The sequence below is a fragment of the Ips typographus genome, linkage group LG14 (genome assembly GCF_016097725.1).
Source record: "Ips typographus isolate SLU linkage group LG14, UJ_Ityp_2.0, whole genome shotgun sequence".
NCBI classification, from domain to species: domain Eukaryota; kingdom Metazoa; phylum Arthropoda; class Insecta; order Coleoptera; family Curculionidae; genus Ips; species Ips typographus.
Genome location: NC_138435.1, coordinates 2,537,915 through 2,551,030, shown reverse-complemented (window position 1 = coordinate 2,551,030; position 13,116 = coordinate 2,537,915). Strand labels below are relative to the sequence as shown.

General features: G+C 40.9%; 1 protein-coding gene across 1 annotated transcript; it reads left to right on the top strand.

Annotated features, from left to right (window-relative positions):
- The first annotated feature begins 8,284 nt into the window (after positions 1–8,284).
- mRpL13 (mitochondrial ribosomal protein L13) lies at positions 8,285–13,116 on the top strand. Its single transcript, XM_081992103.1, has 3 exons — positions 8,285–8,440; positions 8,490–8,613; positions 12,675–13,116. Exons 1-3 carry the CDS (start codon positions 8,417–8,419, stop codon positions 13,061–13,063), a joined length of 537 nt encoding a protein of 178 aa, XP_081848229.1. The 5' UTR covers positions 8,285–8,416; the 3' UTR covers positions 13,064–13,116.

The window sequence follows — 13,116 nt, the reverse complement described above, 5'->3', positions numbered from 1 at the left end:
AGGGGCGGCAAAAACAGAATTTTTGAAAAATCCTAAATCTGATTAGTGCATAGAAGGAACAGTTGTCTGGAGAACCCACACAAATTTTTTCAAAATTTTCTGACTTTAAATGCCGCCAAACGGTGGGAAAAACCGTTTTTGAGGAAGGGGCGGCACGGTTTTTCTGCCCTATCTCCTCAACGGATTGAGGGATTTTTTTCAAATTTGGGCTGTAGGGTTAGAATGGAAAGGCCGATAAGACCCATCACCTCCGCCCGCCCCCGGGGGCGGTTAAGGGGCGGAAAAAATGCAATTTTTGAGAAATCCAAAATCTGATTAGTGCATGGCAGGAACAGTGGTCTGGACAACCCACACAAATTTTTTCAAAATTTTCTGACTTCTACTGCCGCCAAACGGTGGGAAAAACCGTTTTTGAGGAAATGGCGGCACGGTTTTTCTGCCCTATCTCCCCAACGGATTAAGGGATTTTCTTCAAATTTGGGCTGTAGGGTTAGAATGGAAAAGCCAATAAGACCCACCTCTTCCGCCCGCCCTCGGGGGCGGTTAAGGGGCGGTAAAAATGCAATTTTTGAAAAATCAAAAATCTGATTAATGGAAGGAAGGAACAAGTGTCTGGACAACCCACACAAATTTTTTCTAAATTTTCTGACTTTAAATGCCGCCAAACGGTGGCAAAAACCGTTTTTGTGGAAGGGGCGGCACGCTTAATCAGCTCTATCTCCCCAACGGTTTGACTGAATTACTTCAAATTTGGGGTGTAGGGTTAGAATGGAAAGGCAAACAGGACCCACTACCTCCGCCCGCCCTCGGGGGCGGTTAAGGGGCGGTAAAAATGCAATTTTTGAGAAATTAAAATTCTGATTAGTGCATGGAAGGAACAGTTGTCTGGAGAACCCACACAAATTTTTTCAAAATTTTCTGACTTTAAATGCCGCCAAACGGTGGGAAAAACCGTTTTTGTGGAAGGGGCGGCACGGTTTTTCTGCTCTATATCCCCAACGGATTGGGGGATTTTCTTCAAATTTGGGCTGTAGGGTTAGTATGGAAAGGCCAATAAGACCCACCTCTTCCGCCCGCCCTCGGGGGCGGTTAAGGGGCGGCAAAAATGCAATTTTTGAAAAATCAAAAATCTGATTAGTGCATGGAAGGAACAGTGGTCTGGACAACCCACACAAATTTTTTCAAAATTTTCTGACTTCTACTGCCGCCAAACGGTGGGAAAAACCGTTTTTGAGGTTGAGGCGGAACGGTTTTTCTGCTCTATCTCCCCAACGAATTAAGGGATTTTCTTAAAATTTGGGCTGTAGGGTTAGAATGGAAAGGCAAATAAGACCCACCATCTCCGCCCGCCCTCGGGGGCGGTTAAGGGGCGGTAAAAATGCAATTTTTGAGAAAACAAAAATCTGATTAGTGCAGGGAAGGAACAAGTGTCTGGACAACCCACACAAATTTTTTCAAAATTTTCTGACTTCTACTGCCGCCAAACGGTGGGAAAAACCGTTTTTGAGGTTGAGGCGGAACGGTTTTTCTGCTCTATCTCCCCAACGGATTGAGGGATTTTCTTCAAATTTGGGCTGTAGGGTTAGAATGGAAAGGCCAATAAGACCCACCTCTTCCGCCCGCCCTCGGGGGCGGTTAAGGGGCGGTAAACATGCAATTTTTCCGTAAACTAAAATCTGATTAGTGCATGGAAGGAACAAGTGTCTGGACAACCAACACAAAATTTTTCAAAATTTTCTGACTTCAAATGCCGCCAAACGGTGGGAAAAACCGTTTTTGAGAAAGAGGCGGCACGGTTTTTCTACCCTATCTCCCCAACGGACTGGGGGATTTTCTTCAAATTTGGGCTGTAGGGTTAGTATGGAAAGGCCAATAAGACCCACCTCTTCCGCCCGCCCTCGGGGGCGGTTAAGGGGCGGCAAAAATTCAATTTTTGAAAAATCAAAAATCTGATTAATGGAAGGAAGGAACAGTTGTCTGGAGAACCCACACAAATTTTTTCAAAATTTTCTGACCTCAAATGCCGCCAAACGGTGGGAAAAACCGTTTTTGTGGAAGGGGCGGCACGGTTTTTCTGCCCTATCTCCCCAACGGATTAAGGGATTTTCTTCAAATTTGGGCTGTAGGGTTAGTATGGAAAGGCCAATAAGACCCACCTCTTCCGCCCGCCCTCGGGGGCGGTTAAGGGGCGGTAAAAATGCAATTTTTGAAAAATCAAAAATCTGATTAATGGAAGGAAGGAACAAGTGTCTGGACAACCCACACAATTTTTTTCAAAATTTTCTGACTTCTACTGCCGCCAAACGGTGGGAAAAACCGTTTTTGAGGTTGAGGCGGAACGGTTTTTCTGCTCTATCTCCCCAACGGATTGAGGGATTTTCTTCAAATTTGGGCTGTAGGGTTAGTATGGAAAGGCCAATAAGACCCACCTCTTCCGCCCGCCCTCGGGGGCGGTTAAGGGGTGGCAAAAATGCAATTTTTGAGAAATCAAAAATCTGATTAGTGCATGGAAGGAACAGTTGTCTGGAGAACCCACATACATTTTTTCAAAATTTTCTGGCTTTAAATGCCGCCAAACGGTGGGAAAAACCGTTTTTGAGGTTGGGGCGGAACGGTTTTTCTGCCCTATCTCCCCAACGGATTGAAGGATTTTCTTCAAATTTGGGCTCTAGGGTTAGAAGGGAAAGGCAAATCGGACCCCCCACTTGCGCCCGCCCTCGGGGGCGGTTAAGGGGCGGCAAAAATTCAATTTTTGAGAAATCCAAAATCTGATTAGTACATGGAAGGAACAGTGGTCTGGACAACCCACATACATTTTTTCAAAATTTTCTGGCTTTAAATGCCGCCAAACGGTGGGAAAAACCGTTTTTGAGGTTGGGGCGGCACGGTTTTTCTGCCCTATCTTCCCAACGGATTGGGGGATTTTCTTCAAATTTGGGCTCTAGGGATAGAAGGGAAAGGCAAATAGGACCCCCCACTTCCGCCCGCCCTCGGGGGCGGCTAAGGGGCGGCAAAAATGCAATTTTTGAGAAATCCAAAATCTGATTAGTGCATGGAAGGAACAGTGGTCTGCACAACCCACACAAATTTTTTAAAATTTTCTGACTTTAAATGCCGCCAAACGGTGGGAAAAACCGTTTTTGAGGTTGGGGCGGAACGGTTTTTCTGCCCTATCTCCCCAACGGATTGAGGGATTTTCTTCAAATTTGGGCTGTAGGGTTAGAATGGAAAGGCAAATAAGACCCACCTCTTCCTCCCGCCCCCGGGGGCGGCTAAGAGGCACCAAAATTTAAATTTTCTTAAAATTAAAATTCTGATTAAAGCAGGGAAGGAACAAGTGTCTGGACAACCCACACAAATTTTTTCAAAATTTTCTGACTTTAAATGCCGCCAAACGGTGACAAAAACCGTTTTTGAGGTTGGGGCGGCACGCTTAATCAGCTCTATCTCCCCAACGGTTTGACTGATTTACTTCAAACTTGGTGTGCAGGGTTGTAAGGGGAAGACAAACAAACTCCACCACCTCCGCTCGCCCCCCGGGGGCGGCAAAATTGAAATTTTTAAGTATCTTCCTGATTATATTTAAAAACCGGTTATCTTTTACGACAAGCGAATAAATAACGATAATATTAAACAGTTTTAGAAGCGGTATAAAATCCACTTTAAAGTCTCTTTTCTGGCTTATCCTGGCGAAAACTTTGTCTATATTACTGTACCGAATATCTGCTTATCCAGTTTTAAGTTGATATTTAACTTTTAAGGTAAAGTTTCCAACTCTCCAAGTTAAATGAACACACGGCTACTTTGCGGTGCTGGTTTTCTTCTAAATCTGAGTTTTATCAACGTTTTTCTCAGGAAAATACTTAAAAATTACATTAACTAACCTTCCCGGGTGGTTGTGGCAAATTTGAAGCACTGATTTGGCAGTTATTTTGTTCCAAAGACGTTTCATACCTCCACCGGCTTTCCAAGCAAATATCTCGCTCAATGAGCTTTATAGAGCAAAAGTGCCCTCTAGCTTTCTTGTAGAGAATTAAATTCTCTACAAGTTTCATTTTTACGGTTTTTTTCTAGCTTGCCCCCGTCAAAAGTTCTGTCGCTGTCAATTCGTGTTTCTGGGCCCACGTGGGAATCAAACTCAATTTTCCCCTTCGAGTTAAGAATGCAAATTCTAGAAGCTCCTCCGAGTGTTTTCAGCTTGCGACGTTTATTTCTCGGATGCATTTTTTATTGAGATTGATATTAAGTGAAAACTGTCTTAATATACTTTTATAAAATTGCTTTTCTCGTCCCCTCGGGGGTCGTATCGTTTTCGAGAGGATTTCCAGTGTTTGTTGCTCGTTTTTGCCGCCCCCGGGGGCGGCCCGAGGTGGTGGATTTGTTTGCCTTTCCATTCTAACCCTGCACGCCAAATTTGAAGTAATTCAGTCAAACCGTTTGGGAGATAGAGCTGATTAAGGGTTCCGCCCCAACCTCAAAAACGGTTTTTGCCACCGTTTGGCGGCATTTCAAGTCAGAAAATTTTGAAAAAATTTGTGTGGGTTGTCCAAGCAACTGTTCCTTCTACGCACTAATCAGAATTTAAATTTCTCAAAAATTTTATTTTTGCCGCCCCTTAACCGCCCCCGGGGGCGGGCGGAGATGGTGGGTCTTATTTGCCTTTCCATTCTAACCCTACAGCCCAAATTTGAAGAAAATCCCTTAATTCGTTGGGGAGATAGAGCAGAAAAACCGTGCCGCCCCTTCCACAAAAACGGTTTTTCCCACCGTTTAACGGCATTTGAGGTCAGAAAATTTTGATAAAAATTTGTGTGGGTTGTCCAAGTAACTGTTCCTTCTACGCATTAATCAGAATTTTAATTTTTCAAAAATTGCATTTTTGCCGCCCCTTAACCGCCCCCGGGGGCGGGCGGAGGTGGTGGGTCTTATCAGCCTTTCTATTCTAACTCTACAACCCAAGTTTGAAGAAAATCCCTTAATCCGTTGGGGAGATAGGGCAAAAAAAACCGTTTTGCCATTTCCTCAAAAAACGGTTTTCTCCACCGTTTGGCGGCATTTGAGGTCAGAAAATTTTGAAAAAATTTGTGTGGGTTGTCCAGACACTTGTTCCTTCTATGCATTAATCAGATTTTTGATTTCTCAAAAATTGCAATTTTTCCGCCCCTTACCCGCCCCCGGGGGCGGGCTGACGTGATGGGTCTTATCGGCCTTTCCATTCTAACCCTACAGCCCAAATTTGAAGAAAATCCCTTAATCGGTTCGGGAGATAGGGCAGAAAAACCGTGCCGCCCCTTCCACAAAAACGGTTTTTCCCACCGTTTGGCGGCATTTGAGGTCAGAAAATTTTGAAAAAATTTGTGTGGGTTGTCCAGGCAACTGTTCCTACTATGCATTAATCAGATTTTTAATTTTTCAAAAATTGAATTTTTGCCGCCCCTTAACCGCCCCCGGGGGCGGGCGGACGTGGTGGGTCTTGTTGGCCTTTCCATTCTAACCCTACAGCCCAAATTTGAAGAAAATCGTTCAATCCGTTGGGGAGATAGGGCAAAAAAACCGTTCCGCCCCAACCTCAAAAAACGGTTTTCTCCACCGTTTGGCGGCATTTAAGGTCAGAAAATTTTGAAAAAAATTGTGTGAGTTCTCCAGACACTTGCTCCTTCTCAGCATTAATCAGAATTTTAATTTCACAAAAACTGTCAGTTGTGTGACAACTGTCAACAGGAATTGATCTTTCAGCGTTGGTGGACACATTTGAAGCTGAAATTGGACTCGAAATGGCCAGAAAAAACCAAAAAATTTCACGTTTTTTACGAGGGGAATCGTAAAAGTGAATGGAAAAGCGGTTTTTAGAGTAAAAAACGACAAATAACAACATCAAACGGCCAAAACGATACGTTTATGTGTCCTCCAGGCATAATGCCTGGAGGACACATAACCGCAACAGCGTAATTGGCTCTTTTGTACTGTTTACTGGTTAGTTTTGGCCTTTTTAGCATCTTTTCCGGTCATTTCAGTTAAAATACGATCCAAACGACTTGCTTTTCAATTTAAATTGGTATTTACGGTTGCAAAACTCTCGTTTTGTTTGGTTATGTGGCCAAATTAAGTTTTTCCCCCAAACCTAACATAAAAACCTTCAAACTGTCAAACTGTCATGTCGGTTGTCGTCTGTCAAAAATTTTGACGCACCTGACAGCTGCCACGCGTCAAATTTGAGACACTTTTACGCGAAAATTGACAGTGACAACGTAATCAAATCAGTTTGGTGCGCGCGGTCACTTTTTGCCCTGTAACTCCTCGAGGAGGCCCCCCAGGGCCAAAACCCCCCAATACGATCTTGTAGAGAATGAAATTTCCTACAACTTTGCTTATTTGCGCTTTTGCCGTAACTGGTCGGGTGACGGAGCTGCGCTCCGTTAAAAAGCCCACTACGTGGCCGCGTTATTAAGCAACTTGGCGCCTTCACCCAGAGTCAAGATTTGGAAAAAATAAATAATTTGGAGCTGGCAACAGTGTAAAATTAGATTGACAGATGTCTACAATAGTCACGTGACCTGTATAATGTCATGTCAAACTTGAAAAATTGGTAAATTACATTTAAAACAATTGGAAAAGGTAAAATTGTTAAAACACGTCACGTGACCGGGATAATTCAAATTTGGAGCTGGCAACACTGTCAAATTAGATTGACAGATGTCTACAACAGTCACGTGACCTGTACAATGTCACGTCAAACTTGAAAAATTGGTAAATTACATTTAAAACAATTGGAAAAGGTAAAATTGTTAAAACACGTCACGTGACCGGGATAATTTAAATTTGGAGCCGGCAACAGCGTAAAAGCAAGTTGACAGCTGTCAAAGACAGTCACGTGACCTGGAAAATGGCGTCCGTAACCTTCAAACTGGTGTAAGTTTCATTTAAACAGTTCAAGAAGCTAAAAATGTACAAACACGTCACGTGACAAGGATAATTTCAATTTGGAGCTGGCAACACTGTCAAATTAGATTGACAGCTGTCTACAACAGTCACGTGACCTGTACAATGTCACGTCAAACTTGAAAAATTGGTAAATTACGTTTAAAACAATTGGAAAAGGTAAAATTGTTAAAACACGTCACGTGACCGGGATAATTTAAATTTGGAGCTGGCAACAGCGTAAAAGCACGTTGACAGCTGTCAAAGACAGTCAAGTGACCTAGAAAATGTCGTTTCTAACCTTCAAACGGGTTTAAGTTTCATTTAAACAGTTCAAGAAGCTAAAAATGTACCAACACGTCACGTGACTGGGATAATTCAAATTTGGAGCTGGCAACACTGTCAAATTAGATTGACAGCTGTCTACAACAGTCACGTGACCTGTACAATGTCACGTCAAACTTGAAAAATTGGTAAATTATGTTTAAAACAATTGGAAAAGGTAAAATTGTTAAAACACGTCACGTGACCGGGATAATTTAAATTTGGAGCTGGCAACAGCGTAAAAGCAAGTTGACAGCTGTCAAAGACAGTCACGTGACCTGCAAAATGGCGTCCGTAACCTTCAAACGGGTATAAGTTTCATTTAAACAGTTCAAGAAGCTAAAAATGTACAAACACGTCACGTGACAAGGATAATTTCAATTTGGAGCTGGCAACACTGTCAAATTAGATTGACAGATGTCTACAATAGTCACGTGACCTGTATAATGTCATGTCAAACTTGAAAAATTGGTAAATTACATTTAAAACAATTGGAAAAGGTAAAATTGTTAAAACACGTCACGTGACCGGGATAATTTAAATTTGGAGCCGGCAACAGCGTAAAAGCAAGTTGACAGCTGTCAAAGACAGTCACGTGACCTGGAAAATGGCGTTTGTAACCTTCAAACGGGTGTAAATTTCATTTAAATAGTTCAAGAAGCTAAAAATGTCACGCGACTAAAATAATTAAAATTTGGAGCTGGCAAGACTGCAAAATTAGGCTGACAACCGTCCACAACAGTCACGTGACCCGTAAAATGTCACATCAATCCTAGAAAATCGGTAAATTACATTTGAAACAATTTTGGAAAAAGCTAAAATTGATAAAACACACCACGTCACGTGTGACTAGGATAATTGTAATTTCGTGTTGGCAACACTGCAAAAATCAGGTTGACAGCCGTCCACAACGGTCACGTGACCTAAAAATGGCGTCCGTAACCTTCAAACGGGCGCAAGTTTCATTTAAACAGTTCAAAAAGCTAAAAATGTACAATACACGTCACGTGACCGGGATAATTTAAATTTGGAGCCGGCAACAGCGCAAAAGCACGTTGACACTGTTGACAGCTGACGGTACGAAAAAAGAAGAAGAGAAACGTCACTTAACCTCAAAATCGAGCAATTTGTGTTTTCTAGGCTGCAAATCGAGAAAAACCCCTTAAAAACCGGGATGTCCATAGTAAAAAGGGTGCAGGTGAGTGAAATTAACCTTATTTCACCCCATAATACGCGAAATGTTGCAGCAATGGGCCACTTTTGCCCGAATTTGGCACCTTTACGACGCTACATGGCAGAACCCCTTCGAATCGGCCCAGTTACTCAAAAAATACCTGATGGGACTGCACAAACCCATTTACCACCCAATGAGTAAGTCCCATTTAAGTCCCATTTTGTGCCGGATTTCCCCAAAAAATATTTGTGTCGGTAGCCGTTTCGGTTTTGTGTTTCGAGGACGATTATCTCGGTTAGTAGTGTTTGTTTCGTAAAAAGTGTCTCTTGCTAAAAGAAAGCCAAATTTTTGGGCTACATTTTGACGTTTGAACGAATCTCCTAACTGTCCCAACAACCTGCCACCGTTCGGTTGTCAAAATAATGCTTGGGAACGTTTTACTGCCAGCAGGAAGCTTTGAAATTGTTAAATGACTACCAGAAGGCTGTAAATAGTCTGCTGGAAGCCTTCCTGAGATTTGTGCACTGTCAAATCAATACAAGAAGCATTTTAATGCTCAAAGATTGTACTTTGTGGCTTCTTACAGCCTTTCGGTTGTCAAAATGTCTAGAAGCACTTTGCTGTTTAAAATGTAAAAATAACTATTTGAAAGCCTTCAGGGATTAAACTACACTAAACCAGGATTAATCCCTAAAAATTTCAACTCAATCGGATTGAAATTGACTGTTTGGTGGGAGTTTACATTTTTATTACTTCGGGTCACCAACCACTAACCCAACTTTCATCCATAACTTGGGAAATTGCTTAGCAAAAAATCTGAAAATTTCAGGGATTAAACTACAATAAACCAGGTTTAATCCCTAAAAATTTCAATTCGATCGGATTGAAATTGACTGTTTGGTGGGAGTTTACATTTTTGTTGCTTCAACTCATCTACCACTAACCCAACTTTGGCCCATAACTTGGGAAATTGGTGAGCAAAAAATCTGAAATTTTCAGAGATTAAAGTGCTACCAATCAGGTTTAATCCCTGCAAGAATCAAGTCAATCGGATTGAAAGTCTTTAATTGCGGTCGGGTTGTAGTTCTCGCGGATGTACTCAACTACATTTGGATGGTAGGTTGGGTTAAGTCCCGATAACTCAAGAACGGGAAGAGTGAAAAATTTGAAAATTTCAGGGATTAAACTACACTAAACCAGGTTTAATGCCTAAAAATTTCAAGTCGATCGGATTGAAATTGACTGTTTGGTGGGCGTTTACATTTTTGTTGCTTGAAAATTGTGCTTAAAATGACTGGTTTCACTGGCCTACTATACTGACAGCCGCCATATTGGATTTCAATCTGTCAAAGTTGTCATTTTGGTCGGAAAAACACAAATTTTGATTCTGTTTTGCCAAAAGTGGCACCATTTCGGACATAACCTAAAAAATTTGCAAATTTTGTAATTTTTGACAGTTTTCAGGGCGTGGCACCCTTAAAAAATGACATTTTTGACAAGTGTCACTTGACGTCATGTTTCTGGGGATAATTTAAAAATATTCGGCCAAAAAAAAAAAATAATTAAAATTCAAAATTTTTTCCGAAAATTTAATGGGGGGGACCCCTTTGAAAATTGTCAAGAAAACCGTTTTTGATTTTTCTCGGACAAACGGTACGTTTTTCGAAAAAACTGCATAAAAAGGAAAAGTTGCGTTTTACTGTTGTGTATCCATGGTAAAAATTTCAAACCTCTAACTTGAGTAGTTTCCGAGATATTCGCAAAAATCTTTGAAAATTTTTAATCAACTTTGACGCCCTCTAGCGGCCAAACGGCGCAACTTAGCCATGCCCGCTCAACGTCACGTGATAGCCCTCTTCATTAGCTTTCTTTTGTTATTTAGTGTTTTTATACAGAATGTTTCAAATAAGCGAGTTATGGGCGATTTTTTGCTAAAATGCACCTAAATTGTGCTTAAAATGACTGGTTTTACTGGCCTACTATACTGACAGCCGCCATATTGGATTTCGATCTGTCAAAGTTGTCATTTTGGTTAATTTCGGTCTGAAAAACACGAATTTTGGGTCCGTTTTGCCAAAAGTGGCACCGTTTCGGACATAACCTAAAAAATTTGCAAATTTTGTAATTTTTGACAGTTTTCAGGGCGTGGCACCCTTAAAAGATGACATTTTTGACAAGTGACACTTGACGTCATGTTTCTGGGAATAATTTAAAAATATTCGGCCAAAAAAAAAAATAATTAAAATTCAAAATTTTTTCCGAAAATTTAATGGGGGGACCCCTTTGAAAATTGTCAAGAAAACCGTTTTTGATTTTTCTCGGACAAACGGTACGTTTCTCGAAAAAACTGCATAAAAAGGAAAAGTTGCGTCTTACCGTTGTGTATCCATGGTAAAAATTTCAAACCTCTAACTTGAGTAGTTTCCGAGATATTCGCAAAAATGTTTGAAAATTTTTAATCAACTTTGACGCCCTCTAGCGGCCAAACGGCGCAACTTAGCCATGCCCGCTTAACGTCACGTGATAGCCCTCTTCATTAGCTTTCTTTTGTTATTTAGTGTTTTTATACAGAATGTTTCAAATAAGCGAGTTATGGGCGATTTTTTGCTAAAATGCACCTAAATTGTGCTTAAAATGACTGGTTTTACTGGCCTACTATACTGACAGCCGCCATATTGGATTTCGATTTGTCAAAGTTGTCATTTTGGTTAATTTCGGTCTGAAAAACACGAATTTTGGGTCCGTTTTGCCAAAAGTGGCACCGTTTCGGACATAACCTAAAAAATTTGCAAATTTTGTAATTTTTGACAGTTTTCAGGGCGTGGCACCCTTAAAAGATGACATTTTTGACAAGTGACACTTGACGTCATGTTTCTGGGAATAATTTAAAAATATTCGGCCAATCAAAAAAAAAATTAAAATTCAAAATTTTTTCCGAAAATTTAATGGGGGGGACCCCTTTGAAAATTGTCAAGAAAACCGTTTTTGATTTTTCTCGGACAAACGGTACGTTTCTCGAAAAAACTGCATAAAAAGGAAAAGTTGCGTTTTACTGTTGTCCATCTAATGGAAAAATTTCAAATCTCTAACCTAAACCGTTCCCGAGATATTTAGTAAAAACTGTGAAATAGTTTGGTCAACTTTGGCGTCCTCTAGCGGCCAAACGGCGCAACTTAGCCATGCCCGCTCAACGTCACGTGATAGCATCGTTCATTAGCTTTCTTTTGTTATTTAGTGTTTTTATACAGAATGTTTCAAATAAGCGAGTTATTAACGATTTTTTGCTAAAGTGCACCAAAATGACTGGTTTCACTGGCCTACTATACCGACAGCCGCCATATTGGATTTCAATTTGTCAAAGTTGTCATTCTGGTCAATTTCAGTCTGAAAAACACGAATTTTGGGTCTGTTTTGTCAAAAGTGGCACCGTTTCGGACGTAACCTAAAAAATAGTGTCTTAAAATTGTCAGAATTGCAGTAAAATTGTGACATTTCTAGCACAGTAACTTTGTTGTATTTCCTTGCAAATATCTCGCTTATTTGTAATTTTTCAAAGAAAATTGTAATAAAGTAAAAGAAAGCCAAAAACACGAGCTACATTTTGACGTTTGAACGAACCTGCCAACTGTCATAGGAACCAAGTTAGGAGCTGTCAAATTGTGACACTTTCCACCATTCTTGTACTAAAGTAACTTTGTTGTATTTCCTTGCAAATATCTCGCTTATTTGTAATTTTTCAAAGAAAATTGTAATAAAGTAAAAGAAAGCCAAAATTACGAGCTACATTTTGACGTTTGAACGAACCTGCCAACTGTCATAGGAACCAAGTTAGGAGCTGTCAAAATGTGACACTTCTAGTACAGTAACTTTGTTGTATTTCCCGGTCAATATCTCGCTTATTTGTAATTTTTCAAAGAAAATTGTAATAAAGTAAAAGAAAGCCAAAAACACGAGCTACATTTTGACGTTTGAACGAACCTGCCAACTGTCATAAGAACCAAGTTAGGAGCTGTCAAAATGTGACACTTTCAAAACGTCTAGTACAGTAACTTTGTTGTATTTCCCGGTCAATATCTCGCTTATTTGTAATTTTTCAAAGAAAATTGTAATAAAGTAAAAGAAAGCCACAAATACGAGCTACATTTTGACGTTTGAACGAACCTCCCAACTGTCACAGGAGCTGTCAAAATTGTGACAGTTTGGGGAAATCTGGCAACCCCGATTCTCCCCAGAACACTAACCTCAGAAAACTTCGCAGACGACTGCGGCGACCACGTGATCGTCATCAACAGCTCAGAAATCGCTTTACCAGGTGACGAATGGAAGAAAAGGGTGTACTTCCACCATACCGGGTATCCTGGTGGGGCTAGTTGGACTTTGGCGTGGGAAATGCACACCAAGGACCCCACCATGGTACTGAGGAAGGCCGTGTACAATGGTATGGATGGTAATCTGCAAAGGAGGTATACCATGCAACGGTTGCACATTTTTCCCGATTCCCACGTGCCCGAGCAGCTTCTGAGCAACGTTTCCAATCAAATCAAACGGATCAGACCGGTGCCTCAGAGGCTGGATCGTTTCAGTGAGGAGGAAGTGAGGAGTGTGCCGAAAATCATCGATTATCCCAAAGATTATATTGTTCGATGAGTGGGTTTTTTAGGTTAAGTAGTTTTAAGGTTAAATACAATTGTTTTGTGCTT